Source organism: Ursus americanus, chromosome 12 (assembly GCF_024610735.1).
Source record: "Ursus americanus isolate L20-20 chromosome 12, mUrsAme1.1.p, whole genome shotgun sequence".
NCBI lineage: Eukaryota > Metazoa > Chordata > Mammalia > Carnivora > Ursidae > Ursus > Ursus americanus.
Window position 1 is genome coordinate 48118542 of NC_142138.1, and position 17836 is coordinate 48136377.

Genomic DNA, 17836 nt, shown 5'->3' on the forward strand with positions numbered 1-17836 from the left:
TGTTTTGAATTCCTAAAATCCCTTTTTTAATTTTTTTTTTTTTTTAAGATTTTGTTTATTTATTTGACAGAGAGAGAGACAGCCAGAGAGAGAGGGAACACAAGCAGGAGGAGTGGTAGAGAAAGAAGCAGGCTCCCAGCGGAAGAGCCTGATGCGGGGCTCAATCCCAGGACTCAGGGATCGTGCCCTGAGCCGAAGGCAGATGCTTAAGGACTGAGCCACCCAGGCGCCCCTCCCTTTTTACACTTCCCTTAAGATTTGGGGTTTGCTTTGGGAAAAGGCTTGTTGCCAAAAGATGTTTTTTTTTTTTTTTCTTTTTCTTCTGTTCTTTTTTTTTAATCTTTGGTATAAAGACTTAAATGCACTCTTGGTATAAAACTAGAAGATACTGGTAAAATATCATATCATTGTTGATGAATTCCATTCATTAATTCTTCCCTATCTGTTACTGAAATGGATTAATTGCAAGTTGCCTATATAAATAGGTATTATTCCTACTAAAATGGCCCTCATTGTAATGTATATTTTCATAACCTTGTTTCTTAAAATGAAGACAAATCCCACAGAATACAATTTTCAGTCATTTGGGGGGTTCATTGTATATGTTTGTTTTATCAAAGTTTACCTCACTTGTAAAGAATGTTTGGTTTACCTGGTAATTAAATTAGTTGTCCAAGGCCTCTGTGACCATTCTCCTTTTAGCTGGTTTACAATTAATTAGATCTTATTTGTGGGTCTCAGATACAGCCTCAAATTCTGCTTAAATGGAATCACTTATTCAACCATAAATAATGGTTAAAAATGAAAAAGTCGTTATAGCACAGTATACAAACCTTTAAAACAGCACTGCTAAGTTTTTTTATTTGTTTGTTTAACTATCTTAAAGAATAAAGAAAATACTTTCAAGTAAATGTCTTAAAAGACCTAAGGGGAAAATATGAAAATAGTTCCTTGCGAAAAATAAATCTCTGGAATATTCCCCATAGGGTACAATGTAAAAGAATAAAATGCCTAGTGGCAAAAAAAGAAGCTGGGGGTTAAAATGTTGTCTATCAGCAAGCTCCCATTCCACCCCCCAAAAGTAAAATAAGATAAGTAGTTTGTAACAAAGTAAATGCAACACATATAACTGTAGTATCTTATGCTAAATAAAAACCTTTATATTACCTCCTACTTTTAAGCCTCTCGTAAAATGGTGCTTTTTTCCAATTAAATGGGCCCTTTAAATAAAAATATATATTTTAGGGACTTGCAGGGGGCGAGGGGAGGAGAGGAGAGAGTTTTACTTTATCCTTTCTCTCTCCTGGTTTTCTGAATATTTTAGGAAAAGAATGCATTTGAGTTGAGTTCTCCACAAAAACATTAGAATGATGAGAGATTACCAATTTGGTATTAAGTAAGAGAGCCTACTGACCAAACTCCAGCTGTTTGAGTATGGACTTGGTTTCATTTTATGGCACGGTCTGGTTCTGCAGCATATATAATTTATAAATTGTTTCCATTGCCCCTCTCATGAGCTAGTTTATACCAAGAAAGAGTTTAAATTCAATGCAGCATCACCACCCCCGGGGTCTCTTTCAACATGGTTCAGTGTGTTCCATGCCAGACTTCCAAATGGAGGAGACAATATTGTTACCCAAAAGACAGCCTGAGAAATTACAAAGTAAAGGGGAGTTTGAGAAAAAGTATGTTGTAGGCAGTTAATGCTTGTAAAATGCAACTGTTTAAAAGCTTTGATAAATTTTCTTCTGGTATTTCCTTTACTGAAAGACATGAACCACTAGCATTTTAATCTCCCACAAAGCAGAAGCTCAAAAATCGACCCAACATTTCTTTTTTTTTTCTTTTCTTAATACAGCATAAGGTCATTTTAACCTATTAATTCCCATGAGTCAATATCAAAGTGAATGTGACCAAAATGCTAGATAATTTTATGGAGGGTAATAATCGACTGGTGGCTCAGACAATGGGGTAGGGATTGAGGAGCTCAGTGACAGGTGTTTACCCATCCAACTAAACCTGGAATTAATTACACATTCCATGAAAAGTGCCATTATAATTTTAAAATGGACCTATTTTTAAACAGATTTATTGGAGTATAATTTTATATATGATATACATGTTCTATATATGCTATATATAGTATGTTATATAAATTACATATAATTCCATATGTTATATATACATGAATTGCATATGTTTATATGTACAATTCTTTATATGTTATATAAAGTATAACATAAAGTAAATTGTACATATTTAAAGCATGCAATTTTATGAGATTTAATAGGTGTATGTACTTTGAAACCATCATCACAATCAAGACAATGAACATGTTTATCATGCCCCATGTATAGGAGTTCTTGTAGCGCCATGTCCTCACTAACATTAAATTTTAGACATTCTAATAGTGTATATTTCACTGTGGTTTTAATTTGCATTTGTATAGTGACTAATGATGTTGAGCACATTTTCACTTGCTTATTTATCATTCATAATCTTCCTTGATGAAGTAACGGCTCAAATTTTTTTGCTCAAAGAGGGGAGGGTTATTTGTTTTCTTACTATGGGTTTTGAAACTTCTTTAAATATACTGGACATAAAAAAATCTTCTGGATAGAAGTCCTTCATCAGATATATGATTTGTAAATATTTTCTCCCATTCTGGTTTGTATTTTCACTTTTTTAACAATAGGTTTGGAAGAACAAAACGCTCTAATTTCAGTTAATTACATCATTTTTTTTTTTCTTTCAGGCACTTTGCTTTTGGTATATATCTAAGAAATGTTTGCCTAACCTAAGGTCAGAAGAACTTTCTCTGATTTCCTTATGAAGTTTTATAGTTTTAGGTTTTTCATTTAGGTCTATGACTACTTTGAATTAATTTTTACATATGATGTCATTTATGAGTCAACACATTTACTTTTTTTGAATATGGATACCTAATTTTACCAGCATCATTTGTTGAAAAGGCTATATTTTGTCCACTGAATTTCCTTTATGCAGCTTAGCCAAAAATCACTTGTTCATACAACTAACGTGTGAGTTGTTCTGGGGCTTCTATTCTCCAGTAATATATTTGTATATTTATTTTTATGCCAGTATCACCCTATCTTGATTCCTGTAGTTTTAAAATACGTCTTGAAATGAGAAAGTTTTAGACTTCCAAATTGGTTCTTTTTAAATGGTTTTGGCTACTATAAGTCCTTTGCACTTTCATAGGAAGTTCAAAATCAGCTTGTGAAATCCCGCCAAAAAAATAATGCTAACATTTTGATTAGGATTACATTTTATCTTTACATCAGCATGCGGATACTTGATATCTTAACCATACAAACTCTTCCAATCATTGAACACAATATAGCCTCCCAATTATTTAGGTCCTCTTTAATTTCTATCAGCAATATTCTGTAGTTTTCAGAGCTCATGTCTTTCACATCTTTGTCAGATTTATCCCTATTTCATGTGTTTGCTGCTATTGATATATTAATGACATATTTATTTCAGTTTCCAATTGTCTATTGCTAGCATATAAAAAGTATGATTGATTTTTATAAGTTGATCTTGTATCTTGTAACCTTGCTAAAAAACTCACTTATTATTTAAAGTAGTATTTTGACAGGCCATGCCTGGGATGAGGTGAGTTAGGCATTCTCCTGGGGTATAGAATTTAAGAGTACAAGAAAAGTTGGTAATGAAGATAAACACTATTTTAATGTAATACTTTTAAAAAATCAAACCTGAGGGTCCCTGAGTGGCTCAGTCCGTTAAGCATCTGCCTTTAGCTCAGGTCATGATCCCAGGGTCCTGGGATCAAGTCCCACATTGGGCTCCCTGCTCAGCAGGGAGCCTGCTTCTGCCTCTGCCTGCCACTCCCCCTGTTTCTGCTCTCCCTCCCTCTCTCTCTCACTCTCTGTCAAATAAATAAATAAAATCTTTAAAGAAAAAACCAATCTGAAAACAACAGCCTGTAAGCTAGCTGCTTGCTTTTGTAAATAAAGTGGTTTTTATTGGTACATTTAATCACATTTTCTACATAAACAATCATGTCATCTGTGAATAAAAAACAGTTTTACTTCTTCCTTTGAAATCTGCATATCTTTTTTTGTTGTTGTTGTTATTCTCTTATTTAACAGAACAGAAACTTTAGCACAATGTGGAATAGAAGTGGTGAGAGCAGATACCCTTATCTTATTTCTCTTACAAAGAAAATGTTCAGTCTTTCACATCACTATGATGTTAGCTTTGAGTTTTTTGTTTGTTTGCTTTTAATGCTTTTCACTAGTTTAAGGAATTACCCATCTATTCTTAGTTTGATAAAATTTCTTTTAAATTAGAAACAGATTTTTAGATTTCTTCAAATTTTTTTTGATTTATGGAGATAATTATATTTATATTATTGTTGTCATTGTTATTATTTAGTTTGTCATTTATGTGAATTACAATATTCTCAAATGTTAAACCTACTTAGTATTCTTGGGATAGACCCCATTTGGTCATAATATTAAAATCTTTATATATTATAGAATGACATTTGTTAAAATTTGTTTAGAATTTTTGCATCTATGTCCATGAAGGACCATAGTCCATGCTTTTCCCGTCTTGTCCTCGTCCAGTTATGGTATTAGGGTGTCAGCGTCATAGATTTAGTTGGGAAATATCCCCTCTGTGTTGCTTTTCTGAAAGACTGTGTGTAGAATTGGCATTATTCTTTCATAAATGGTGGGTAGAATCTACTTGTGAAGCCATCTGGGCCTGCAGTTTTCTTCATGGAAATCTTGGGAACTACAAATTTAATTTCTTTAACATTATCTATTGCTTCTTGACTAAGCTTTGATAGTTTGTGTCCTTCAAGGAATCTGAGCACTTTCTTTGCATAAAATTGTTCATAATATTCTATAGTTTTTCTTTTAATACCCATAGAATCTGCACTGGTGTGACTTCTCTCATTTCCTATACTGATAATTTGTGTTTTTTCTCTCCTTTTTTCTTCCTCAGTCTTGCTGTTTTATCAATTTCAGTTGTTTTTGCAAGGAAAATATATCGGGAATTTTCCAAATTCATTCCTGTTGTGGACAGAATATATACTTTGGGGGCGCCTGGGTAGCGCAGTCGTTAAGCATCTGCCTTTGGCTCAGGGCATGATCCCGGCGTTCCGGATCGAGTCCCACATTGGGCTGCTCCACTGGGAGCCTGCTTCTTCCCCTCCCACTCCCCCTGCTGTGTTCTCTCTCGCGCGGGCTGTCTGTCACATAAATAAATAAAATCTTTAAAAAAAAAAAGAAAAAAGAATATATACTTTAGATGAACTGAATTCTTTAAAATTAAGATTTCTTTCCTTGCACAGAATATGGCCTATTTTAGTAAATGGTATAGATGTATTTGAAAAGACTGGGTATTATGTTGCCATTGGACGGCATGTCCTATAAATGTCAATTAGATAAGCTGATAGCATTTTTCAAATTTTGAATATCCTCACTCCATTGTTTTATTAATTATTTACTGGTAGGTATGGGAATCAACTGTGATTCTGAGTTTTTCTATTGCTCCTTCCTATTCTATCAGCTTTTGCTTCATGTATTTTAAAATTTTATTACTAAGTGCATAAACCTTAGGATTGCTATCACCTCTGGGTGGATTGACCATTTCATCATTATTAAATGAACCTTTTTGTCCCTGGTAATAATCTTTGCTTTGATATTTACTTTGTCTGCTATGAATATTACAAGATTTTATTAGAGTTATCATGGTTCATCTTTTTCCATTGCTTCAATTTTCTCCTGTTTGTGTCTTCACCTTTAAAACTGTTTTTCTTGTAAGCAGTATATACAGTTGAGTCATCCTTTTTCATCCAATCTGAAAATCTCTACCTTTTAATTGGGGATGTTTGGACCATTTGTATTTAATGTGGTTATTGATATGGTTAGGTATAACTCTATCATCTTACTACAGGTTTTCTATTTGCATTGTCCCTTTTTTATAGCCTTTCTCTCTTTTTTCTGCCTTCTTTTGGTTTGAGTACTCTGTATGATTCTATTTTATACTTCTATTGTTGCTTTTTTTAAAAAATTATGTTATGTTAGTTACCATACAGTTCATCCTTAGTTTTTGATGTAGTGTTCCATGATTCATCATTTGCGTATAACACTCAATGCTCCATGCAGTATGTGCCCTCCTTAATACCCATCGCTGGCCTATCCCAATCCCCCACCTCCCTCCCCTCTGAAGCCCTCTATTGTTGCTTCTTAGCTGTAATTCTCATGCATTATTTTATTGGTTGTTTACAGCTTAGAGCATACATCTTTAAGTTATCAGTCTACCTTCAAGTAATAAAAATAACTTTACATAAAGTGTTAGAAGCTTACAGTAGTTTACTTCCATTTCTTCCTCACAACTTTTGTACTATTATTATATATTTTACATTAATATATTTTATAAACCACACACTGTTTTATATTTTTGTTTAAACAACCAATTCTCTTCTAAAGTGAATTAAATAAAAGTTATTTATAGTTACAAATTCTGGTGTTCTTCATTCCTTTGTGTAGATTCATATTTCAACCTAGCATCATTTTTACTTTCTGCCTAAAACATTTTAAAAAATATTTCCCGTGGTGCCAAACCCTCGGCGATAAATTCTTTGTCTTTTTGCGTTTGAAAAAGTATTTACTTCATCTGTAGTTTTGAAAGATATGTTGCTGAATTTTGAAATCTAGATTAACAGTTGTCATCTTTTTCTTTCAGCACTGGAAAGTTGTCTTCTAGCTTGCATTGTTTCCGACAACAAATCAAAAAAATAACCTTTGTGGGGCACCTGGGTAGCGCAGTCTTTAAGCCTCTGCCTTCGGCTCAGGGCGTGATCCCAGCGCTGTGGGATCGAGCCCCACATCAGGCTCCTCCGCTGGGAGCCTGCTTCTTCCTCTCCCATCCCCTGCTGTGTTCCCTCTCTCGCTGGCTGTCTCTCTGTCACATAAATAAATAAAATCTTTAAAAAAAAATAACCTTTGTATTTCTTCTTCTGTATGGACATGCTCTTTGTCTTTACTTTTAAAATGTTCTCTTTATCACTGGTTTGATTAATTTGATTATGATGTACTCCTTGGTGTAATTTTCTTCATGTTTCTTATCCTGGAACTCAAATTTCTTGTTTTTTTGTGGGGAAGTAGGTGGGGAGGCTTGTAGTTTTATGTAAAACTGGGGAAATTGGGGCCATTTTTTTCTTCAAACTTTGAAAATTCCAGTACATATTAGGCCATTTGAAGTTGTCTCTACCTCACTAACAATATGTTTACTCCCCACTCCCCAACATCCCTCCACCCACACATGCATTCTACTTTAGATAGTTTTTATTGCTATATCTTCAAGTTGACTAATCATTTTTTCTGCAATGCCTACTATGCTGTTAATAACTACCAGTGCATTTTTCATCTTATCCATTGTAGTTTTCATTCTGGAAGTCTGGTTTAGTGGGGTTTTGTTTGTCTGTTTGTTTTTATCTATGTTCCATCTCTTAACTTAGTTTTTGAACATATGGAATACAGTTGTAATGACACTTTAGTGCATTTGCCTGTTAATTTTAACATCCCATTAGTTCTGGCACAGTTTTAATTGATTGATTTTCCTCTTATTTTGAGTTATATTTTCCTACTTTCTTACATGATAGGTATTTTAAATTTAAACTCAATTAGCCAGCACATTAGTTTCAGATGTAGTGTTCAACAACTCATCAGTTGCATATAACACCTAGTGCTCATCACATCATGTGCCTTCCTTAATGCCCATTACCCAGTTACCCCATCTCCTCACCTACCTCCCTTCCAGCAACCCTCAGTTTGTTTCTCATAGTTAAGAGTCTCTCATCATTTGTTTCCCTCTCTGATAGGTAATTTTTAATTGAATGGTGGACACTGTGAACTTTATCTTGTTTGGTCCTAGATATTTTTGTATTACTATATTCTTGAATTTTGTTCTGAGTTGCAGTTAAGTTACTTAGAGATATAGTTTCAGATCTTGCTTTTAAGGTTTGTTGGGCATGACTAAATTAGCCTATGGCTAATTATGAATCATAGGGTTTTCTAGTCTGGCTAGCAGGAAGAGTCATTACTGCCAGATCCATTTAAGAACTTAGTACTAGACCCTCTAATCCAGTCAGAAAGTTCTTTCTGTAGTCCCTTGTAATTCACTCACATACATGAGCTGATCTTTACTCTGCTGAACACTCAAGAGGGACCTATTGCAGGTCTCTGGAGTACTCTCTGTAATGTAGCTCTCTGCTTTCTGGTGCTCTTTCTTGTGAATTCTAGCCATCTTGGTCTCTCTGGACTTTCGGTTCTGTTTCCTCCACTCAGAGAGATCCTCGGGTTCTGCTCTGTGCAATTTGGCCTGGAAGCCTTCTTGAGCAATGGTAGAGCTCATTTCCTTTGTTTTCCATCTCTCAATGACTACTATCTTTATTGACTGATGTTCCAAGTCTTAAAAACTGTTGTTTCATATATTTTATAAGTTTTTTTTTTAATGTTGTTGTTTTAGTTGGGATGGTAAATCCAGTCCCCATGACTCTATCTAAACTGCAGCTAATGTATTCTTTTAAGGAAGTAGGAATATCCCCTCTCAAAAAACAAAACAAAACAAAAAAACTTGGCTACATGGAGCCAGAAACTAATCACAGAACTATGAGCTACATTATGTATTCTGATTCATTCTGGCTACTCTTGCTTTGTGGAATTGAACATATATTAAATTTTCTGTTTCTATGCTGATACTAAGAAAATAACTCATTATTTAAGTCTTGTTTTAATTGAAAACTAAGTCAAAAGAATGAATGATATTAAAGCACGGAAGTATAATGAATATAACACCGAACAAAGAATCAAACTGTACATTCTAAATGATGTATAATAAACTCAAGTTTAGAAGAATCACTAAAACCATATTTAGTGAGTTAGTTTTTAATTTTTTAGTTGGTAATTATTTCTAAAATAGTGACTTTTATATAAATTGTTCAAAAACGCTTTGAAAATCAACTGGCAATATACTTCAAGAGCTATAAACATGCTGTTACCTTTGACTTACCAAATCCCTCTCTCAGAATATTTTATGGAAACTAATTATTAAGTAGGAATAAAAGCTAAATGCATAAAGGTATCTTATGTAATATAATTTATAGTGCTGGATAACTGTAATGTGCCAAACATGTTACATGTAATATCTCATTTAATTTGTACAAACTCTGAAAATAGTTATCATCATAACATAGATGAGGAAGCTGAGGTTGAGAGTGCCAATAAATAGCATGTCAGAGGACATGCTGAGATTCAAATCCATTCTGACTTAAAACCTCATGCCTTTAGCTCTTAGACTCTATCAACTCTAGGAAAATGAAAACAGACATTGGTTAGGATAATTGGATATGGACGATTTTACCTCCTTCCACCCTAACTTTTTAAATTTCCATTTCTATTACGATTCAATTTTATTTTATTTTTTGTAGACTAGATAGGTCTTTTAAAAAATCAATAAAGTTGGGGCACCTGGGTGGCTCAGACGGTTAAATGCCTGCCTTCAGCTTGGGTAGTGATCCCAAGGTCCTGGGATCAAGCCCTGCTGAGCTTCTCCCTCTCCCTCTGCCACTCCCCCTACTTGTGCTCTCTCACTTTCTCTCTCTGTCTCAAATAAATAAAATCTTTTAAAAAATAAATAATGTCATCAGATAACTGTCCTGGATTTTAGCAAAGAAGGGAGGTTGGGAACTATCTATGTCCTCTGGAATTCATGATGGAAAGAAGGAAGGAGTTTCCTGGGCATATACTAGCCTTCCCTTCAATACCTGCCCTAGCAGTTTCCTAATTTCTTTAAAATAAATCAACATGGAAATGTGTAGAAATGGACAGTAACAGAGACTTGACAAGCTTCAAAAATTCCAGAGGGAGCAAAGGAGGAATCCCTCCAGTGCAGGGATGCATACATTTCTGCTGGTGAATATCCTCTTCAGGATATGAGGAGGAAAGGGCCAAGTTGATGTTTGTTTTACAAGCTCTGTGATAAGAAAGCAATGGTTTAATAAAAAATGAAAGCAAAAATACAATCCTATACTGGTCATTGTTGGCCTGACAACATATATATATATATATATATATATATATATATATATATATATATATATATAATAGTTTTATCTGTTACTAAATTTTATCTTTCTAAATAGATGGGGGGGGACAAAATCCCCTTATTTCTAATGAGTGAGACTTAATTATCAATAATCCAAAGAAAAGAAAGTCTGCTTCTGCTGAGTCAGCCTTCATGGTGCCTAGAAGCAGACTGCAGGAGTTACGGGGTGATGAACATCCATTGAATAAGCAATGAGCATCCTTCTTGCTTAGAGGATACATAGATCTAACTGAATCTCTTGACTCCCTACTTTCCAGTACAGAACGTAAGACGGAACCAGGTAACAGTTCAAACCAAGGTCCACATTGAGTCACTGATATTGTTTTCTAAAGTCAGCTACATCCCTGCAAAGCACTAAGTATTGAGCTACAAAATGTCCTGTGCTGGGACTAACGACAAAATAATGGTTGGCTGATGACAGACTTCTTTCTTTGTCCAATAAAAAGATTTTGTTTTCTATTTGAGAGTCTGTGGTTAAGAGAGCTCAATATAATTGACCCATCTGAGTGGGTGGGTAAGGGAGGACTGAAATAACATATTACTCTTAGTTCCTCGGGATCTTTAGAGCCAAGTGAACTACCTCTACAAGGTGTAAGGGGAAGATGTTCAGTCCCAGTGATTTCACTTACTAGCTGTGTGACACAGTGCCCTGTGCAATGCAATACTTCAAAATGTCAGTTTCCTCATCTATAAACTGAGGACAGATTTGGCTTCACAGACAAATGAAGTCCATAGTACAGTTCCTAGCACCTATAAATGGCTCTCGAGTTCTGATACAGGACTTTTACAAATATTTAATGATGTATGTCAAGGGTTATGAATGATGCTGGTTTTATATGCAGTAGAATTAACTAATGAACTTTATAAAAAAATACAGACACCACATACACACACACACATACACATACACACACACGGATGTATACTCATTGCATCCATGCCAGAATTTCTGAAATGACGGAACTAGTACAGGGTCTAACCATAAGTCCCTTTTCTGAAGCTCCCCAAGTGATAATATGCACCCAGAACTGAGAACCACTGGACATAGGTTCTCAATCTGAAGTCCACAGAATTATTGACAGAATGCATGAACTTCAACGGGAAAAAGCTTAGGCCTTTATTTTCACTAACCTCTGCTGAAATTTAGCATTTTCTCATGAATACAATAAACCACAGTTAGCACTATTAATACCTGTAACTTTGCACTAACAGAAGTCACAGGAAATCACCACACAGTTGTCACAAATATTTCATGGTGTGACTGATAGTCACCGTTATATGTCAAAATTGCAGTAGTTACTAGATCTGCCACTAGGTTGTGTTTTTAGTGACTTACTAAAGAGGAACATGCATTACTATACCATATTCTTTAAAATGAGTTGAGCATTCTATTTTAATACAATGGGAATCCTTTGCAAACTATTGAATTGGGTTTTACACATTTAAACACATTCTGAAGAAAGGCTTTTAGGCTTCGCAAGGGTGTATAAGGAGTCCATGGCACACACATAGGGTTCAGAACGCTGTATTTCAAGGCTATTGGTCAGGAAAGCACTTTCAGGAATGCTGACGAAGAACAACTTCTTTGGAATCATTTTGAACTTAATGTGTGCAATGCTGATTTCTCAGTAATGAACGGAGAAAGGGTTTCAGTAGAATGAGGTGTATTGTAACAGAAGCATATTTACATATCAATTGTTCTTCCTTTATTAATTTCTCTAACAAAGCCATCACTCCCTTTTCTATCTTCACCAGCTAATTCACTGCTGAATCCCTATCTTTTGCCTAACTCTTACTTTAGCTGCCACAAATGATAGAAAATGTCAGTCTTTGTTTGCTAATTCAGTGCATTCAGACAAAATGCAGCATGTATTTTTTTGGTAAAAATTTTTTTTCAAAGCCTAAAATATACGGTTTCTAAGGCTTTTGCAGTGAGAATGAAAGGATTCACTTAAAATTGATTTCTGTAAGCCCTAATTATACAGTACATTTCATAATAAGCATTGCAAAATCTCAGCTTAGGAACAAAAAAAAAAAAAAAAACATCTTAGTTAGTAATAATTGTCACTACAATGATCAGTGTGCCAAATTTAATTCACAGATAAATAAAAGGAAACCTTGAAAGCTGGGCAGAAGTCTAGTATAAGTGTAGGCTTTGGTGTAACTGTGTGATAGTTAAGAAACAAGCCCTAACAATATATTTCAGGGGTCTCGATGCCTTTATATTCAAGATGTTCTTCCAGCTGTCTCCTCCAGTTCATGGTCAACTGCCTACTCTCTCTGGAAAGAGAGATACTAGCTGCTGATATCAGCTGACCTACATCCCTTCCCCACAACCCCCAGGATAATTTCTTTTTCAGAAAAGTTAGCCCTTGCTTAGAAGCTGCCACAGCGGGTTGAATTATCTGATCCCTGTCATTAAAGGTGGCAGCCACGCACTCGAGAATGATGTGGGAAAACTCCAGTGAGAGTGATAATTAAACTTGGAAAATGAAGGGTCACCTTCTTTCATTCAGCTCATTGGGTTTGGCATCAGAGTAATTCCAAAACAGTGGGGGATATTCTACTCTCAGCATGGCAATATCTAGGTGCAACACATTATTTCTATGGGTTCAAATGGGAATGCCACTTTAATTGTATTTAAAATGTTATCTTTGATACGGGGAATAAAAATGTTAGAAATTAGTTCTAAGAATATAGAAAAAGAATAATGAGTATAATCTAAATGGTGAAAGAATTAGAAACGAGAAATGCATACATTGTTTTCTCAGAAGAAAAAGTATTATAGGAGAAGAAAATTGTTTCCAGGGAAATTGAAAAGAACATTTAAATGTGCCTCTTCTTTCTACTTGACTGTGGAATCACAAAGCGAAGGTTTCATCTCAGCTTTCTTATCTACTTACTGTCATTTCTAGGAGGCCATTATTTAACATCTCACTCCTGCCCAGAAGAGGGTAGATAGAACTTAAGACCAGCCATTGGTGGGAGTTCTCTTCCAGGAAAAATGATTTTTTCCAGATACATTGGCATATCTAAATACTACAGAAGCAATATTTGGGAAAATTATATTTCATACTATTCTTATGTTGCATTAAAAAGTAGTATTGAAAATTTAAAGGCCTGAAATGATACTGCAGTATGTGCATTAGAGAACACTATCGTTAGACAGGAGCACAGATGCCGAAAGCAGATTTCAAGTATAAATTCTGGCTTCACTGTATATAATAATCCCTCCTAATCCATGGAGGATATGGTCCAAGACCTCCAGTGGATACCTGAAACCATGGGCAGCACTGAACCCACTAAACACCACGCTTTTTCCTATACAGACATACCTATGATAATGGTTTAGTTTATCAATTAGGCACAATAAAAGATTAACAACAGTACCTAATAATAAAATAGAACAATTATAACAAGATACTGTAGTAAAATTGTGTGAATGTGATCTTTCCCTCTCTCTCTCAAAATACCATATTGTACTGTCTTAACTCTTCTTGTGATGATGTGAGATGATAAAATGCCTATGTGATGAGACGAAGTGAGGTGAATAACATAAGCACTGTGACATAGCTTTAAGCAACTACTGACTTTCCAACAATATATCAGAAGAAGGATCATCTGCTTTCGGATTGTGGTTGACTGCCAGTAACTAAAACCACGGAAACTGTTAACTGTGGATGAGGGGGCCCACTATAATAGCTGTGTAACCCAGGGCACGCTGCTTAACTTCTGTGTTTCCTCTCAGTTTCCCCTCTGTGAAATGGGGAAAGTAACAGCACTTATCTTATAAGACTGGTTAAAGAATGAGTGCTAAAATATATATGGCATTTATAACAGTACCAAGCACAGTTTAATATTATAAGAGCTTAAGTTTATTGCTATTATTATTATGCTATTGCATGTTCAGTACCCAGTATAATACTTAAACCTGTAGACCATGTTTAAAAATATATTAATAGGGATGCCTGGGTGGCTCAGTCGGTTTAGCATCTGCCTTTGGCTCAGGTCATGATCCCAGGGTCCTGGGATTGGGCCCCGCATTGGGCTCCCTGCTCAGTGGGGAGCCTGCTTCTCCCTCTGCCTGGCGCTCCCCCTACTTGTGCTCTCTCTCTCTTTCTCTCTCTCTCTCTGACAAGTAAATAAATAAAATCTTAAATATATATATAAATAATTCTTCTTATGGTTGACCCACTTTTTCTCCTTGTCATTCTGAGAAAAGCTTCCCACAAGATTTGGGTCCTTTAAGAAACAAGTCTCTCAACATAATTGCTGTAAGACTTGATTGTATAATGTGAACATACAGATGATTTGCAACATCATTTTCAGAAAGTGAAAAATTCCTAATGAACAGAAGCTATAGGTTTCATATGGGTCTTGATAATTCCCTTCATATCCGAAGGTTTGACTTGAAGAAGATTAATTATATTCTATATGTCTAAATTTTGCTTCAATGTAAGAAAACTTTGAAACAATTAGGACTTTCTAAAACATAAAAAATAAAAACAAAACTTGATGGGTTAGACAATAGTATGATAGCAAAAGTCCCTTTGTAAGATTTTCTAATTTATCAGTTTGTGGGAAAATACCCACAAATTTCATTAGATTTTAAAATATTTATCATTAGAATACTTAAACCATTCCAACTTGTCTTTGAATCTTTTTCTACAAATAAAGACACACATGGCTCAAACCTCAACCTCCATTCATCACCAGCTCTGAGAGAGAAAATGAGGTGAAGAGGGGGAATGTGTGTGTGTATGTGTGTGTGTGTGTGTGTGTGCATGTGCGCACACATATGTGCACTGAGGTGAGGGAAGGGGAGAAAAAAATGAATGAATAACATCAAGGACAACTCTAACCATCTATTGAAGAGAAAATACCATCTACAGGTTTAAAAAACTACTGGCAACATATTAAAATCCGTAAAGAAATGAAATATATGTAATCTTTGTGCACGGTACTTTTAAAGGAAGGGTTTTATAAAAAACAGTGACTCATTTAGTATAAAGGTATTAAAATTTTTTGGTAAATTATTTCCCACTGAAAAAATATAAATACACTATATATGAAGATATTCTGCTTCTGCCTCAGGTTTATATTTAAAATGATTTACAGTCTGCAATTTCTTCCTAAGGTCATCACCTTCATAAATACTAGCCACATCCAGTGAAAATCAACTCAATAAAATGAGTATTTCATTTCTCTTCCTCCTGCTTATGTAGATACTTCTTCCATCTGCATGGCACCCATTTATAACAAAGCCTCACATTGTGCAGATTTTTATGAGTTCTTGAGCTTTTCTTTCTTTTTTATCTTTCTATGCATCAGCAAGGCAACTGGCAGATTCTTTAATAAAATATATTATACGCATTAATATTTATAAGCCTATGAATTGGATGTTTAAATAAACATTCACCAACTTATGCCAATTCTTTTGTTTTAGACGTTAAATCACACTTACATTGTCTGGAAAGTCAGCTTTTAGTTCAGTGACACTTTGACACCAATATGCAGCCGTTTTTTCACTGATGAGCTCAATATTCAGGAAGGAGCTTTGTCCAGGGCCATACATGGGGCCAGAGGTAGTCCCCCGGATGATTCTAGGCGAAACATTTGTCACGATGTCCTGATAAAAGAATAAAAATATTGGGTCTCCTTTTGACAAAGAAAAACTACAATCTTTATTCTATGCTCATTTCCATATGACAATATTTTACCAAGTCCTTTCTCACATTTTTACAGAAGGATTTTAAAAATATATTTTAAATTACACATGAACATAAACTACTTCCAAATGAAAGAGTAAAATATTTGTTAGTTTTATTTAAATTACTTCCTGTAATTGCAAGGTTAGCATAGTAAAAAAAAAAAAGTTAAAATATGTAAATTAATTTACACTGGTTTTGGGCATACATATTTTAATTTGTTTGCAATTAAATAAGAAATAAAAACCTGATAAGTAAAATATAAGAATATCATTTCAGTCTATTTAATCCCAATACCATCAATGAGTTTTTAACTCCAATAAAAGCCAATGTTTTGTAAAGAAAAAAATATTTTTCTTAAAAACCAATTCCAATGTAAATCACCCAAGGAGTACATATTAATACTACTGGCTCATCAAACTTCAACACATACTCTAACAAACTAACTGGGTCAGTCAACTTACCTATATAGGATTCTAACTATAAATTCACATTCAATGAGCACTCACTTCTCCCAAGACTGAAATGAGGATATCAATAACTTCCTGATAACTATAAACAGTAAACAGTCAAATTAACTTGCTTGTTAAGTGTAATTAACAATGCACAACTGCTTCTAAAGCTGTATTAACAAAGAAGAGTAACATTCTTACATTACTAAAAACTAAAAAGAAACAAAGAAGAAAAATGTTTCTTTAGCCAACTTCCAATTAAAATTAATTTCGAGTAAAGGTCATTTAGTTAAGGATTTATCAGAATTAGTCATTTAAGTACCCCTCCTCACCATCTTGTCACTTTTAGTGAGATAACATGAACCCCCATTAGTATATAGCAATTAAGGTCAATTTACATATTTTAATTAAGAACCACCCCATATAAAACAATTAGCGTAATAGGCATACTAACTGGATTTCATAACATTTGGACGTTTTTCCAACTAGATAGACAGGAAACCTTAATTAGCATTAATTAGTGCTGATCTGCATATGTTTGATAAGGCATACCCTTGCCACAAAAGATTATTTATTCCTGAATCTGCCAAATGCTACAGTTGCAGAGGATGAAAGGACTTTTCTTCACATTGCATGTTAATTTCTGGTAATTTACATTCACTTTTACATTCGAATTAGTATATTATAAAATAAATGGTATAAATGTTACAATAAGCCTCCTTAAATATGTACATTTTTACTTATAGGAATCCTGCCAGTTAATGTTTTACTAATTAAGCCATTCCACTTCTATTGTAATTGTAGGCAACACCACCAGCCTTACTTTGATTTGCTATTGTGAAACAGTGTTCCACAATCTTATAATGGGTAAAATGACAAGTAGAGTCACCGCAGGAAGCTCAAGCCCAGTGGGTCAAACTTCTGTCTTGGCAAATGCTTAAATCATGTCTGCATCCCTGCAGGTGGCTTCTGTGCAGCTCACCCAGGTAGGTACTCTCATGCTGCCGTGGTCTGAGGAGACAATTCTAGGAAGAAGTAAACATGGTTTTCCTCCATACTCCAATTTTCAAGAGCCATACTCTTTAAGACTTTAGGTCCTCATTTCCTCTGCTCTACCCCTTACCCTAAAAGCCTTTCACCTAGATAAATCCATTCTAGGCCACAGGTTGTGCTCTGCATAGAAACACTTGGCCAAGGAAGTGAACGGAGTCCTCTTTCAGTTCATCCACTCATGTGCCCTGGCACTGAATAGTTCCACAAATGAAGGGGCACCTATTTTAAATGACTATTTTATAATTTAGTGGCACGTCCTGCTTACTGAATGTTCCTGCCCATTTTTCAGGTCTTAGCTTAGACTTCAGTCCCTTTGAGAACCCTTTCGATCTCTCCAACATCATCAAGTCTCAATAAGCTGCTCTGACTTACGGCACCATAGCAATATATACCTTCCCCAATTGGCATTCTTAACTATCTATATTAACTATCTATATTGTGACTATCTATATTCTG

At 34.8% G+C, this 17836-nt stretch overlaps 1 protein-coding gene across 2 annotated transcripts in view; it reads right to left on the bottom strand.

Moving 5' to 3' along the window:
• The window catches only part of DPYD (dihydropyrimidine dehydrogenase), a 793664-nt gene that overhangs the window by 305350 nt on the left and 470478 nt on the right, over nt 1–17836 (bottom strand). For both annotated transcript variants that reach the window (XM_045801716.2, XM_045801717.2), the window contains one exon: nt 15632–15796. In XM_045801716.2, coding sequence (XP_045657672.2) covers nt 15632–15796 — 165 coding nt within the window. The remainder of the gene's footprint in view (nt 1–15631; nt 15797–17836) is intronic.